At 39.9% G+C, this 15,696-nt stretch overlaps 1 protein-coding gene across 1 annotated transcript; it reads right to left on the reverse strand.

Moving 5' to 3' along the window:
• Positions 1–821: 821 nt before the first annotated feature.
• On the reverse strand, positions 822–14,338 carry WAS (WASP actin nucleation promoting factor). Its single transcript, XM_014062796.2, has 12 exons — positions 14,103–14,338; positions 11,808–11,948; positions 9,389–9,475; positions 8,631–8,724; positions 7,274–7,315; positions 6,304–6,354; positions 5,472–5,649; positions 5,161–5,203; positions 3,985–4,138; positions 3,025–3,431; positions 2,246–2,351; positions 822–1,880 (listed from the first exon to the last, which is right to left on the reverse strand). Exons 1-12 carry the CDS (start codon positions 14,214–14,216, stop codon positions 1,828–1,830), a joined length of 1,470 nt encoding a protein of 489 aa, XP_013918271.2. The 5' UTR covers positions 14,217–14,338; the 3' UTR covers positions 822–1,827.
• Positions 14,339–15,696: the final 1,358 nt, after the last annotated feature.

Genomic DNA, 15,696 nt, shown 5'->3' on the forward strand with positions numbered 1-15,696 from the left:
ATAGAATCCTAATCCTATGCATATATATCTTTTTGCATCATAACTCGTGTTTGTTACTAAAAGTTTGTGAAATAGTACAATCTTATTTCCCCATCCTTCATCTCTTCAAATAATTATGAAATCTTAACTTGTCCCACCCAACCTGATCTCATGAGTGCCAAGATCCATTTTAAAAATGTCTTAACTGGCACTGAAATATTTGCTGGTAACTCATTTTCAACTGGTCAGGACAATCTTGCTCCAGTCCTGCCATTTGATCTTTGGGTTATTATTTCTAACCCTTTGTGTTTTTTTATCTCCCTGATCAGATTCTACACACTGTAAAATTGGATAGTTATCTTTACCATTCAGTGTTAGAACTGCATGATCTTCTAAATTGTAAAAAATTATGAATAAATTGCTATATTCTCAGCTGCTGTCTGGAAGAATTCAGCATTCTAAGACTAATGCCATGTAGCAGGTAGGAAAAAAAATGGAATCCTGTTGTAAATCAGTCTTCAAAGACTTTTCTTATATTAGGTTGAAAAAGGCATTTCTTTACAACTTAACAACTGAGGTATGTGGTTTATTTGAATTGAAAAAAAAATGGATCTTGTGATGCTTGTTTACATTGTCTAAATAGTCTCTATGATGCCAAAATTTCAAAAATTGAACCTGAATTTACTGTGAGGAGCTAGATAAAGGAACCCCAATGCTTTAAATAATATCCAAACTCTTCTACAATTAAATTATTTTTAAATGGCCAATATCTTATATCAGAAGAGTATAACATGAAATTTGACAATTTAATTTCAGCCAATATTTTAAAAAATAAATTCAAATTAAGTTTAGAATGATTTTTTATTTTTAATCTAATAAAAACATTCATATAAATGTACATTTTCTTTTCCTGAACAGTGCATGAAATGAAGTTTTCCCATTTTCTCTTATTCTCAATCAAGAGTCCCCATTCCAAACCTGTTGCCATTCAGAAAACAGTTTCTATAACCTCAGGTAGTATAGTAAAATTCTTGTTTGTGTGGTAATTTGAATCCAGTGACTGGAAAACCAGTAAGTCTAATGTGACCTCAGAATGCTGGTTTAAGGAGAGAAATGACAAATCACTCCCTCTTTTGGGAATAAAGGAATGTCTCAACCAAATTCATTGAAAATGCTATAATTTCCAGTACATATGTGATATGTATGTGTGTGTATGTGTGTGTGTGTATGTGTGCGTGTATTTATGCATATATGTACATATCAGTTCATGCTGGTAAATGTAAATAAGCATATGTTGTAAAGAATAGAAGTCAGTTCCCCTTTCTAGTGCCAATGGATTCTTTTGAAATATGTGCAAATAATTTAAATAAAGTTTCAATATGAGTTAACAGCATACAAGGAATTTTATTTCAAAAAACAAAGAGAACTTGCTTACATTCTTATCATTCTCATTCTTGCATTTGGGCTTCAATTAGGTAAGCAAAAGAAAGGTTCAGGAAAGGGTTGGCTGAAAGATGATACAACTCTTAGAAAAATAAATGCAGAAGATTATGAATGGTCAAAATTGGAGGGCTCAAAGAGATAGAATTACAACCTTACTTTCTAAAACTGTCAAAGGCATCCAGGTGCACAGGTGAGGGAGGAGAATATGCTTAGGCCTAAGTGATTTTGAAAAGGAGGATGGGAAAATAACCCCTTTGCTACCCTCATTGAAGCAGGCTGCCTCTGCCTTACTGGGGTTCCAGAAGTATCTGCAGAGATGGGGAGGGAAGAATTATCATCCGATTAAATGCCTCTGGCAACAGGCTGAAAGAAGAATCAAGCTTGGTGTCAGGTGCATTTCTAGGCTTAGTCATCCCATTCATCGTCATCATCTTCATCGCCGTTGTCTTCATCTTCATCTATGAATACAGCAGAACAGAAACATACGGTAGAATGGACCCAAAGCCGGTTAGCATTTCAAGAATGTCAGCACAACAGCTTCTCAGAGCTATATATTGATGTGTGCATATACAGATAATCTCCCTCTCCACACTCATTTCAGTTATCTTGATCCCCATGTCTTTGGATCCAACACCAGGGCAACACAGCCTGACTTGGAAGTTGAACTTCTCACAAAATGGCATTGGATCTTCCTCAAAGCTTTGCTTTGTTTTTATAATTCTAAATAACCATTCTGAACTTTTGGACCCTTCAGAAATTATATGTAAGTGTATGAACCTGAAAGTAAGAAATATCATATGGAATGGATGTACACAAGACTCACCTGAAGAGTGGATGACTTTGCTCCTCTTTTGCATCACATTCATAAGAGCCCCTACCAGGCCTTCAGAACTCTGCGTGGAAGGTGAAGAGTCCACAACATCGGGTGTCTAAGATGGCATGAAACATACATATGTATGTGTTTATGTATGTATTTATTTATTACTTTTATCCTGCATTTATTATTGTTTGCAAATAACTCAAGGCAGTGAACATAACTAATATTCCTCCTATTTTTCCCACAAGAACCATTCTGTGAGGTGGATTGAACTAAGAGAGAGTATTTGGCCCAACGTCTCTTAGGGGTTTAGTGGTATTAAGTAGGGCTTCCCATGCTGAAGCTCTCTAGAACCCTTACTAAGAATTTGCAGTTCTTGTTGTGCTTCTTGAAAACTGAACTAGTATAAATTGATATTACATAAGTGGATATAAATGGTAATCTCAGTATTTTTTAAGACTCAGGAACATGCTAAACTTGTATCAACTCAGATTGCAAACAACAGAGAAACTACCGTAATTAAATACAATTCCATTTCTAGGTATTAGGTAAAGATTTAGACCAGTTATTCCTTTGATTTACTAGTTTCCTGAAGATATACAACAATCAACCTTTAGATATACTTTTAATGCTGATTTTAGTTTTATTGTATTTATGTTATTGTTTTCTATTTTGTAATTTTACCTTGTTTGTAAGCTGCCTTGAGGGTCAAAATAACTAGAAAACTGCTATAAATTAATAATAAAAGTAATAAGTAAATAAAATTTAAAACAAGACCATCTCACCTTGTTGAGCTGTATTCCTTGGCGTATCTGGTCCAGTAGTGCACCACGCCCTGAAGGGATAGCAGGTGGCTGTGGTCCAAGCCCTCCAGAAGGAGGAGGTGGAGGAGGAGGACATGGTGCAGAATCCTGGAATGAAGGTGGGGGTGGCGGTGGCGGTGGCGGAGGGGGTGGGGATGGGCCTGACGCAAATGGGGGTGGGGGAGGAGGATGTGGTCCAGAACGTGGAGGTGGTCCCCACTGGGGGCAGGGAGATCGCCTAGAAGATTGTGGTGGGGAGGGGACATCTCCTCTATTTGATATCATAGGAGCACCTGGGAGAGGTGGTAAGGGACCACTGCGGCCTGGCCCACTAGTTGGGGGGTGAGGGCTTGCACGATGTGGGGGTGGAGGTGGCGGATGACTTGGACCTGGGGGGAAAAAACATTCAAACTTATGATACTGGAGTGCTAAATCACACAACAATCAGTAAGAACAACAAATGTTATGTATAAAGACAAAATGATTGGTTGCACCATGCCTACATTGGCTACAAACTTCATCAAATGTGTAACAGGCTTTCTTAAGGTAATTCTAGACCCAAAAAATGATAAATTCCAAATACCAAGGAATTACAAAAAAGTACAGATTGTGACCATTCTATATAAGTATTTCCACACTGTTCTAAAATATTTTTTTTATTTTAAATATTTTATATCTATAAATTGAAAATAAATAAGTAAATTGCTCTCTAAACTTATCACAGATTCCTTTTTATTTTTACTACAGAGATTAATATAATTACTCCTCCTTAAATCAATCAATGCATCCAAACCCAGACCAGTTACTAAGATATGCACAACTTTCAGTAGGTGGCATTACTAATAAATACCAGGGTATGGAGCCAATGATTGGTTCAAATGAAATAAAAAGGATCAAATGAAATAAAAGGGAGTCATAGATTTTTCTCCTCCAGCAACCCACCTTGTCGTCTCAGTTCTTCCTTGACAGCTTCCAACCCTCCTTGACCTTCAATGAAATCATAGATAATCTTTGAAGTCTTAGCATCAGTCAACTGGGCATCACTGATTCCCGCCTTAGAGAAGAATGTCTTCAAATCAGGGTCCAAATTGTTCAACTGAAATTAAAAAAAGGTCAACATGTATTCGGGGGGGCTGATAGTTTAACAACAGCCTTTTTAAGATAGTAAAAATGATCCAGGACATGCACATATATCATGACGGTTTTGTGTATGGAATGACATTGCAAGAAGGGATAAGGCAATCCCAATTCAAATTGGAGTCCCAATTATTACCTCAAACCATTGTAACCAAATGGTTCTTAAACCTGTGCCATATTTAGCACATACAAATATACATACATACTTTGCAAGAGTGTCTCCACCTACATTATCACTCCCAATATACACACACAAACTGCCATGCAGAATTCCTGGCAGCTGGGTTTTTTTATTGGGTGGGCGGGGGGCAGGTGAAAGATAACCCCTGCAAGGAAAATAATAAATGGCTCATAGAACGGAAGAAGCAACATGGAAAGTAGCTGAGGGAAAAGGAATGAATTATTTCCCTTCTTTCTTCCTTTGTTCCAGCATCCAAATGAGGCCAAAGAAATGAAGAGCGCCAGCTGTACTAAATACTACTTAACACAGTGTTTCTCAACCTTGGCAACTTTCAGTCCTTTGGACTTCAACTCCCAGAATCCCCCAGCCAGCTATGCTGGCTGGGGGAATTCTGGGAGTTGAAGTCCACAGGACTGAAAGTCACCAAGGTTGAGAAACACTGACTTAACAGACCGAGGGAAAGTCCTTAGTATTAAAGAAACCTCTGGTTTACAATTGCCCTACTGAACTGAGTATTTAGAAGAGCAGTCCCTCCTGCTAAGTTGTAAATCAGTTTTACGTTGTCTTCTTTTTTGCGTCAATCTATCATGGTTGCACAGCAATTGGGTGCAATGAAACCTTCAAACTGAACGTACACGCAAAAAACTAAGAGTGCTTCATGACTGCCATTCATGCATGGGGTAAATGGGCAACTCACACATAAAACAATTGGGCTGCAATAACTCAAACGTTTAATTCCACATCCAAGAGACCTCACAAAACTACATATCTTTTCTAATCGAACTGCCAAGGCTACGTACATCAAACCCACTGCTGGGATCCCATCCGATGTGCTGGATATGCCTGAAAAGGAATCACAGAAGATACCCAGTTAGGTGAAGACCATCACTCTTGTTCCATCCCAGAGCTGGATTTGACCGATGTCATGGTCACTGAAATTTTTGGCAGAAAAGATACACTTAGTTGACCATCTAAATTTGGAAACAGACAGTAATGCAGAGTTTTTAGGCGCTCCGTGTTCAGTGAATATGGGCAGCTGGCCTTTGTCAGTCTGGAACCCCACCAAAGGGACTGAGAACTGAGAAATCTACACAGTTCCAGAAGGACTCACTTAAATCCACAAGGAGCACCAATGTCAGCCTTAGAAATCTTCTTTTTCCCCTTCTTCTTATCTACTGCAGTTGGGACCGGGAGACCACGATAGCGGGAAAAAGTGATGTCGGGATTCTGTATATCAACGGTTGCCAGTGACAGTGGAGTGGAAGGGGAATTTGGCTGTGAGGAAGGTCCTTTGGGAAACACAAGATAAGGATGAGATAATGATCAGTTTCCTTCCAACTATCATCACAACACCTGACAACTCACTAAAATCTTCCTTCCTTCCATCCTTCCTTTCTCCCTCCCCCTCCCTCCCTTCTTCCCTTCCCTCCTTCCTCAACCTGACTACGTTATTGATTGTGGAATTTAAGCAAATCTGGGAGCTCTTATTAGAAAACAGTTTTGTGGAAAAATGGAATCACACACATATTTGTAACCAACAGCATTTGATTCAGAACATGCTTAAACCCTCAGCCCCTTCACTCATCGCCATTCTTCCTAAAGGTGCTGGAACTCCAATACTATCTGGAGCGTCTTGGGTTTCCTATGCCTTTTGTATCCCTTCAGATATTTTCAAGGAGCTAAAAAACCTCTTTTACTAGAAATATTTTAATTGTTTTTCTTATTGTATATTTTTGAGTTTATTTTCACATTCTATGTCAATTTTTCCCAGCCTGATATCTTCCAGCGATCCTAAATTCAACTCCTATAGTCCCAACACATTTTAAGAACACAAATCTAAGGAAAATTGCTTCATGTTTTTATACTCTAGCAATATAAACTTTATGACAAAAAGTATATGTGTCCTTAGAAATCTGCAACCCAACTTTTACCAGGGTTCTTACCATTCATATCAACTCCAGAAAGTGGGGAACGTGAGAAAGTTGATTTTCTATCTAATAAAAGCAAAAAAAGACTGATGGTCAGTAAATAGTTCAGTGTCAACTCTTCGCGGCTAATTACTTGCATTGACATAGGCTTTTCTAAAATTGGACTGGCTAAGAACTTCTCATAACCAGTACAGCTGTCCATATGCTCTAAATCAATCTTTCTAGGATCCCACTGTAATTACAGCAATGATTTTCCACTCTCTTTGCCAAAGAGAGCAAACCAGAGTAAGTACAACTTACAGCTAAATTGCTATTATCAGAAATTCTGTCCAGCCTTCCAACTGATGTTAAGGACTACCGTATATACTCGAGTATAGGCCGGCCCGAATATAAGCCGAGGCACCTAATTTTACCACAAAAAACTGGAAAAGTTATTGACTCGAGTATAAGCCTAGGGTGGGAAATGCAGCAGCTACTGGTAAATTTCAAAAATAAAAATAGATACCAATAATGTTTTTGAATATTTATTTCAAAGAAAAACAGTAAACTAGCTCTGGGACATCGTTATGTGGCTGCTTGCCATAACAAGGAGGAGGTGGGACATCGTTGCAGAGCGGCAGGAGGGGGAGGAAGGGGAATCGTAAGACAGCCCTGCATTACATTAGAACGTGAGGAGGGGGGATGGTGCGGTGCGCGCTGCGCGGCAAACTGACACAGAGGGAGGGGAAACTCACAGGGGCGCCAGGCCATTCACAAGCGTCACCCAGCGGCATGGCCCCGCCCCTTTTTCTCCTCCATTTCGGGCAAATTTTTCACTGACTCGAGTATAAGCCGAGGCGGCTTTTTTCAGCCCAAAAAGTGGGCTGAAAAACTCGGCTTATACTTGAGTATATACGGTACTCTACTCCCAGCATTTCCAGCTGATACACATCAGGAAGGAGCTTGATTGTAAAAAGCAAATAACAGATTGTGAGAAAATACATACCGCCATTCACTGGAGGAGGTGGCGGTGGCAATTGTCTGTTATCTGTCAAACAGGGGAAAAAAATATATAGAACATTAATAGTAAAATGTTTCATGCTCTTTCCTCTCAAGTTTCTAGAATGATTTGGCTGTCTGAATCAAGATACAGTACAGGGTTTGCTCCATTTAGTTTGGGCACAGTTGGATTTCCTTACGGCGGGGGGGGGGGAAACAGAATTTTGTCACAAGTTTTTATCAAGGTCTTTGCTGCCAACCTGCCTATTAGTCTGAACATTATATAGGAATTCTGATAAAATATATATTTTATATTGAGTTGCGATGGCACAGTGGTTAGAATGCAGTACTGCAGGCTACTTCTGCTGACTGCCAGCTGACTACAATTTGGCAGTTCAAGGTTCACAGCTCAAAGTTGACTCAGCCTTCCATCCTTCCGAGGTTGGTAAAATGAGGACCTAGATTGTTGGGGGTAATATGCTGACTCTGTAAACAGCTTAGAGAAGGGTGTGAAGCTCTGTGAAGTGGTATATAAGTCTAAGAGCTATTGCTATTTTCAGTGATATCTGCCTAGTTCTGGAGAGTCGGAAACATCTTTAGACGGAGGGAGGTCTTCACACCATCTAGCTCAGTGAAAAGTTCCCAAAAGCATCATCTTATAAATAAAGGGCTCAATTCATTTGTCTGTCCAAGTTGGAAGCCAGGCTCTATCCCCTCATCCCACCTCCTAAAGAAGGTATCAGTGAAAGAGGACAATGATCTTAAATTTGCCAAGAGTATGGAGGCAGGTGAGAAGTTTTTTTCTCCCTTTTTAATCTGAATGAATTTGATGATCTGAAGGTTAAGAAGAAATCATTTTAAGATTAAATATGTTATAAATCCTAACATTTCAAAACAACCATGTGGGGTAAAGAATCCAAACGTATATTTTTCTGGAGGCAAAATTAGTATATTTCTGTACAGATATTAGCCTACCGTACATTTCAGAATAATTCTGCAGAAAACGTTTTGAGGCTATGAACAGCCCGCATTACATTTGCATTCCCAATATTGTAATTGTAATTTCTTTCCCCTTTCTCTTTTTAACAATGCATTTGGAATGCTCCAGGACCAAAAGCAACGAAGCTTTCATTTTTTAAATGGAATACTCTCTAATGATCAATTTCCCTTCTGTAAATTCTAGGCTGTGAAAAGACCCATACCCAAAGTAATATTTTTCCAGAAACACAACTCCTTACCTGGATTAATTTCTAAGGTGCAACTGGGTCTCTCACCAAAGCAATCTTTTGAAGGGGACAAATATTTCCTGAAGAAATGGGATTCAGACAAAAAGCTACATCTCCTGGTAGGGACCTCCCACCTACCTCTCTGGGTCCTCTTCTTGATCTTCTCTTCCACCATTTGTTGAAAAGATTGTGCCTCTTGCTGATCAGCAAAGTTTAGTCCCACACTGCACTCCTGCAAGCATATGCAGCACAACATCTATGTGATAAGGCATCACACTGAATCACAATTCTGCAAATCCTCACTGAGACATTTCTAGATAAGGATTTAGATATACGTTTTTTAACACAAGTATGGAAAAACATTAAAGCAAGCATTAAAAAGATTTAATTTTAAAACAGCTGTATAGATCTATCTTCTTTTTGGTAAGAAACTAGTCTTTCAATATTGGGAAAGACAAATACATGGCCCCAATTATTCAGTGGATTGAAGAAGACCTGATGTTATCAGTAAGTTGCTGATAGATATAAATTATGTGTGGATGATTACAACGAAATATGGGCATCTTTTACTGAAACTCTTAGCTAATATTTCATTTAGATATGAAACTACAGAAACATTTCCTGGAAGAAGATAAAACTTCTGTTTCATTATTGTTGCTGTTGTTTACTGCTTTCTTTTGGTCTTTTTTTCTTTGTCCTGTTTTAACCAATCTGTAAAGTTTTAACAAAATACTGCACTCAGATAATATCTTTTTAAAGTAGTGCCTTTGGGACTGCAAAAGCAGACTTGGTTTTCTAAAAGCATGAATTCTTCTGTTCTAGATTTTTCTCTTCCACAGAGTCAGTCTGACCACATATGTCCATAGTGATTCACCCACCCATATTCAAGTACTCACATCTCCTAAAAAGGTGTGGAAAAAGGTGGTGGGGGCAACATAGACCATCTGGTTGTACAACTCTTGCTCCCAGATCATCTTTTGCTGCTGCATCAAAACAAAATAATAGGCAAAGTTGCTTATTAATTCACAAACTGCTTTTCCCTACTTAAGGCCATGTCAGAAAGATGAAGTATCCTTCAAGACAATTTAAACTCCAGTTCACAACCAACATGGACTCAACCCTAATTTTTTTTAGCAATAATATGGAAGTGGTTTCTCATGTCTTTTCACTTGGATTCCCCCCCCCCGCCCCCTCTCACTTAGCCTACAGTTCTGGAATTCCCTGGTGATTTCTCATTTAAGTATAATCAGCACTGAGTATAATACTTTAAATCTGGATATATTTGTGTGAGATGTTAGTGAATGCAGGCATAATTTGCAACCAACAATAATAGTTTTCTGTTACCCTACTATTGAATGTGAAATAAGGCACATGGATAGTACTTCCATTTCATTTTTTTTTTCATTTTAATGACATTTATAGGCCGCCCTTTTCCCTGAGGGGACTCAGGGCGGCTTACAATAAATAGGAAGGGGGTGCAAGACAAAACACAAGGGGAAAAAAAACGTGTGAATAAAAAAATAAAAATAAACCAGTAAAACACAACATTCATTCAGCATTCGGGTGGGGCGAGGTTAGGGTCTTATCCCCAGGCCTGACGGGATAGCCAGATCTTGAGGGCTGTGCGGAAGGTCTGGACGGTGGTGAGGGTGCGAATCTCCACGGGGAGATCGTTCCAAAGTGTCGGAGCTGCAACTGAGAAGGCTCTCCTCTGCGTAGTCGCCAGTCGGCACTGACTGGCGGATGGAATTCGGAGGAGGCCTACTCTATGCGATCTGATGGGACGAAGGGAGGTAATTGGCAGAAGGCGGTTTCTCAAATAGTCAGATCCACTACCATGGAGCGCTTTATAGATGGTAAGAAGGACCTTGAAGTGCACCCGGAGACCAACAGGTAGCCAGCGCAGCTCACGGAGGATCGGTGTTATGTGGGCGAACCGTGGTGCGCCCACGATCACTCGCGCGGCCGCATTCTGGACTAGCTGAAGTCGCCGGATGCTCTTCAAGGGCAGCCCCATGTAGAGCACATTGCAGTATTCCAGCCTGGAGATCACAAGGGCTCGAGTGACTGTTGTGAGGGCCTCCCGATTCAGGTAGGGCCGCAACTGGCCTTTGGTCTTTAGATGTTTAGATGTTTAGAGGACAAAAAAAAAAATTAGATAAGGAGAACTCAGTTTCTTTGTCTCCCAATTTTGTGGCCTGTATCTGGAAGAATGCTTCTTGCAATCCACCACTGATGCCTGATTGATGCTATTGGGAATGGTGCTAGGTGCTTTCAGTTTCAACACTAGGTAGAGAATGAATAGTATCTCCTTAGTCCTTTCCCAAAATTCATATTTTGATGTACAAATTAATACACACATCCGAGATATGATGAGCAAGCCAGATGCATGGTTCTTGTGGGTATTACTCCAAAGGATGCTACCCAAAGAGATGCTCATAATTAACATTTAAAATTTCTTTGTAATTCATGAGGTTTCAGCATTCTTAGGCAAGATCTTGAGGTCTGCAAGATTTCAGTGATCTGATCTTACACTGAATCTCAGGAGATTTGATAACATGGGTTTTTTTTTTACTGTATATATTTACACCAGACACAGGTCTGGATCAAGGTGTATGTGAAAGGATGTTCCATTCAAATCTCATAAGTAGACTCAAAGGAACTGAGAGCAGTTTTTTTCCCCCCAATAGACAATAATAGTCCAGAAAGCATGGTATAGAGCAGGCACATAAATTAGATTATTTAGTCCTTCCCCACTATGGAGAGATGTATTGTGTTGTGCTATGCTGCGCTGCGCTGCATTGCATTGCATTACATTGCATTGATTATTTCTAACTGCACACCTATATACGTTCATTAGTGCATAAAATTAGTTATTCAACGAGGTGTTCTCCTTTAATTAGGTATTCCCAGAATAATGTCACTGGCAAGCTGAATGAAATGCACCAGCCAAATGAAAACAACAAGAAGTTGTTTTCCTTCCTGCTCAGATTGGCAAAAGAAAATGCATTTTCTGTTGCCTGACTTAGAAACATCAGATTGTTTCAATCACTTTCTAATAATCCCTACTGGATATTACTTAATTCAGTGTAAATCTGAGAACTAGCAGAAATTAGCAAGAAAACAATGCAAATTAAAGCATGGCTTTTGGTTTTCTCCTGCCTGAGCAAGAATATGTTGGTTGAGAATTCTAGTAATAAAACATCTGGAGAATAGATGTTGGGGAACAACATTCCAATGAATGAACAATAGATCTGTATCTTTGGTCAGAGTGAGGTGCAGGGAAGTATCACAATGGAATAAAAAAGTTGATACCTTAAGATCAAACAAGCGGATGAAGTAAGAACGTTTAGGGACATCCTTTACGAAACACAGCACTCCAGAACTCTGCTTGGACCAGTTTCTGCTGCTCTGAGGCAAAGCCATAAAGAGTTGGACCACCGTTGTGACCAGAGTCTATCAGAAGAGGGAAAGTTACAAATTAATCATCCGATTGGATAAAAAATGAGACATACCTGGGGACTTGGTCTTTTCAAGCAGATGTGATTGTCAAGAAAATGTTAATGGGAGAAGATTATTCACTTACAAAGATGATGAATTTCACATAACAGAAACTCTACAATGTACAGCAACAAATATTACAAGGGAATAACGCACGGGATGTTTAAGTAAAGTTCAGAAAATGCTTGCTCTAGATCAGTATTTCCTAACCTTGGCAATTTTAAGATATGTTGACTTCAACTTCCAGAATTCCAGAGCCAGCCTGCTGCCGGATGAATGCTGGGTGTTGAAATTGACTCATCTTAAACTTACCAAGGATGAGAAAGATTATTCTACATCAATGGCAAGATAAGAGACACTGGCTGATTTGGATACAAAATCCAATTCATCACACATTAAGTCTTTTTTTGCTTACAGCAGGATACAAATTGAATGATTGAATGAATGAATGAATGAATGAATGAATGAATGAATGAATGAATGGGGATGTTAAGAATAGTTTCTAGAAGTGAGTGCAATCATCCAAAATATTGTTTTAGACAAATGCTTCTTTCTTCCAGTGCCCAATTCCCATTCTCTCCATTTTGCAATGTTTGGAGAGACCTTCATTTTCCAAAAGAGCATGTATGAGCATTAAGAAGCACGCTTATATACCTGAAAGTAAGCCAGGCTGAACTCTAATGAGGCATATTTTGGAGCACTTTAGGCAAAAATTAACTCAGTTTACTTTTTGCCTAAAACCTGGATCCATTTTCTTAGGATCCAAGTTATATTTATTTTTTTGATAGTTCGGAATCAACAGAATATTTTGGAAGCTAAAAGAAACAATGCTTTGAATCAGAAAATAGGCTAATAGAATGATTTCACTTTGATTTAAAATGTGAGCTGAACTGTTCTTATTCCTGGCTGTGGTTCTTAATCCTGGTGTTCTCGTTCTCTCTCTCTCTCTCTCTCTCTCTCTCTCTCTCTCTCTCTCTCTCTCTCTCTCTCTCTCTCTCTCTCTCTCTCTCTCCTCCCTCCCTCCCTCCCTCCCTCCCTCCCTCCCTCCCTCCCTCCCTCCCCCCCTCTCTCTCTCAGAGGAGGGGGAAGAGAGAGGGGTGCGTGCCTGTGTATGTAATGCTATTTATTTATCATTTAATATTTTGATAACCGAGAATTGAGAATTCTCAGCATACCCACAAAACTGCCATTCCCAGAATACACTGTGAGGACATTGCAGCATTCAAACTGATGTGGGCCTGATGTGGTAAATAATTCAAAATAAAGGAAATATTATTTGACAACTTCGTCGAGGACCGAGGCTATTTCCTCTTCTGTTGTCTGGCCCATTGTTTTGAACTAGTCTTTTCTTCATCAAGACACAGGGACGGGCAGGGGAGATATGACTCCACCTGAGGATTGGCAGCGTGCCATTAATGGCCAGAGCATTTTGCTAGGCCTTTTGAGGAAGTGGTTTTCTCTCCCCACTTCCTGCCTTGAGGCAGCATGCACACACCAAGCTGTTGTTTTCAGCATTAAAAAAAAACCCAAACTCCTCCACTTGTTTCTGCATGGAAGTTGGGAGGGGATTTAAAAACAAAGAGAAAATTTCCCAAAGGTTCCACAATCTGTATCAAATGCGTTGTCAGCTAATTTGATCGAGGCAATTATTATTTTTTTACTGATTGAAAGACCAAAATGTAAAATTCAGATTGATTTAACACACGGAAATATGTAATGAGCAGGAATGGACTTTTAGGAGACGTGCTTACTGGAATTCTGTAAATGCCATAGGGGCTGTAAGAAAAATCCCTCTATACACTAAACCAACCCAATCCGATCTATATTAACTTCGAATCATTAATGATCCTGCTAATGCTGCTAATTTTCTAGCACATTCTCATTTAATCCATTGAGCAACTTTGTAGGAGGAAGATAATGCTGAAAATCAGACACCGATTCACCTATAGGGTCTCTAACTTCCAAATTATTTTTCATCCTAATTCATCCATGAAATTCCAGCATATAATCACCCAGTTTCCCAGATACAAGCTCGTCCCTCTGTCTCATTCATGGAATAGTTTACATTCTGCCATGATCTTTCCTCCCTGGAATAATAACGATAATTACCGTGCATTTCCTGCCCAAAAGTTCGAATACTTGGTGGTTTTCAAGATCCTCAAGGAGGCAGGACGGTACATTTTCCTGGAGTGGTCGGCCTTCAGGCTTGGTTCTTCGGCTCATCTCAGCCCTGTCAGGTTGCAAAGGCTCTCACAAAGTGAACTTCCGTGTTGTAAAGGCTTCTTTGAACAGGAAGCTAGCAAACCACCAGAATCACTCAGAGATAGATGGTTTCTCTATCTTGTTTCAAAGGCCGGCAACCCTGGAGGCTGAGAGAAACTGACGTACAAAGAGAAACCAGAGCATATTAGGTGGGTGAAGGATTCGGAAAATGCCCACCTCTCTAAGAAACGAAAGTATTTGGTCCACAAAAATACTATCCTTAAAAAGTACAGATTGCTCAGGCACTAATTCTACAGTTTTTCAATGTATAAAGTATTTATGCCCCCATAAATAGAATATAAATGCTGTGATTTTTTTTCTGATTAGAATTAAATAGGGGTGTGGAGCAGTGGTGGGATTCAGCCAGTTCGCACCTATTCGGGAGAACCGGTTGGTAACTTTCTAAGCAGTTCAGAGAACCGGTTGTTGGAAGAAATCTCCTTTTGTTTTTTTCCCCACTTTACAGGGCTATTCCTGTAAGGAAGGCAGGAAGGAAACATTCTGGTGTTATTTCTAGCCTAATCTTTATTGACCTGCTTACAGAAACTGCCTCTCCGGTTAACCCTTATTACATTGTAACAGCTAAGGCGAAGCGCCCATCAACGTGAATGACCTTGAGTTGGCCACGCCCACCCAGTCACATGACCACCAAGCCCCACCTACCCAGATGGTCATTAGGGCAGAGAACCGGTTGTTAAATTATTTGAATCCCACCACTGGTGTGGAGCCTGAGGGGGTCAAAGAGGCCATCTGTGTCAAAATTAAAACCCTCTCTCAACAGGGTGCGGGGGAGGGGGTAACATCTTCTATCTCCAGTCTACAACACAGTCCTTTCAACAGTTCCAAGAAGGCTTCGCATCCATTTGCACAACTCAGGTGACCCTGACGACACAGATAAACCTCAGGTGGCCTTGACAACTACAAGAATGCAAATGACAGCTGTCTGCAAGGAGTATAAATCCTTCCATTCTTCACCACCCAGTCAGAGCTGAAGAAGCTTCTTGGATGAGAAGAACATCTTCAGAGAAAACATCAAAAGTCCAGTTCCCTCTTGAAAAAGCACCTTTGGGACAACTGCTGCTAATCCATATTGGCAAGCTTGGAATAGGTAAAAACCAGTGGTGGGTTTCAAAAATTGTTCGAACCTACTCTGTGGGTGTGGCCTCCTTTGTGGGAGTGGCTTGCCGCCCATGTGACCGGATGGGAGTGGTTTGCTGCCCATGTGACCGGATATGAAGATGCCGACGACACTTGTCAGAACCACCTTAAATTACCTCACGCACAGCACTGGCATGCATAAGAATATGATGTAAACTTGTTTTTTAAAAGGCATCTTTGGTTTGCGTTAAAACAACTTCAACACACGCAATGTTCTGATTGCACCACAAACACAGTAGTCATCCTTACCTTTCACAGAGGCACTGAGTTTTATAAATAGGAG

Source organism: Thamnophis sirtalis, unplaced genomic scaffold, assembly GCF_051295495.1.
Source record: "Thamnophis sirtalis isolate CommonGarterSnake01/CBP01778 unplaced genomic scaffold, rThaSir2_p1.2 scaffold_3, whole genome shotgun sequence".
Classification (NCBI taxonomy): domain Eukaryota; kingdom Metazoa; phylum Chordata; class Lepidosauria; order Squamata; family Natricidae; genus Thamnophis; species Thamnophis sirtalis.

What these genes read in the sequence shown, in the direction of transcription:
- WAS (XM_014062796.2), bottom strand. Translation starts at nt 14,216, where the DNA reads ATGAGCCGAAGAACCAAGCCTGAAGGCCGACCACTCCAGGAAAATGTA. An exon ending in ATCCCAGCAGTGGGTTTGAT is followed by an intron (nt 4,139 to 5,160) that starts GTACGTAGCCTT and finishes TTTTAATTTCAG; the next exon opens with TTGAACAATTTGGACCCTGA. An exon ending in CAAAGTCATCCACTCTTCAG is followed by an intron (nt 1,881 to 2,245) that starts GTGAGTCTTGTG and finishes CTGTATTCATAG; the next exon opens with ATGAAGATGAAGACAACGGC.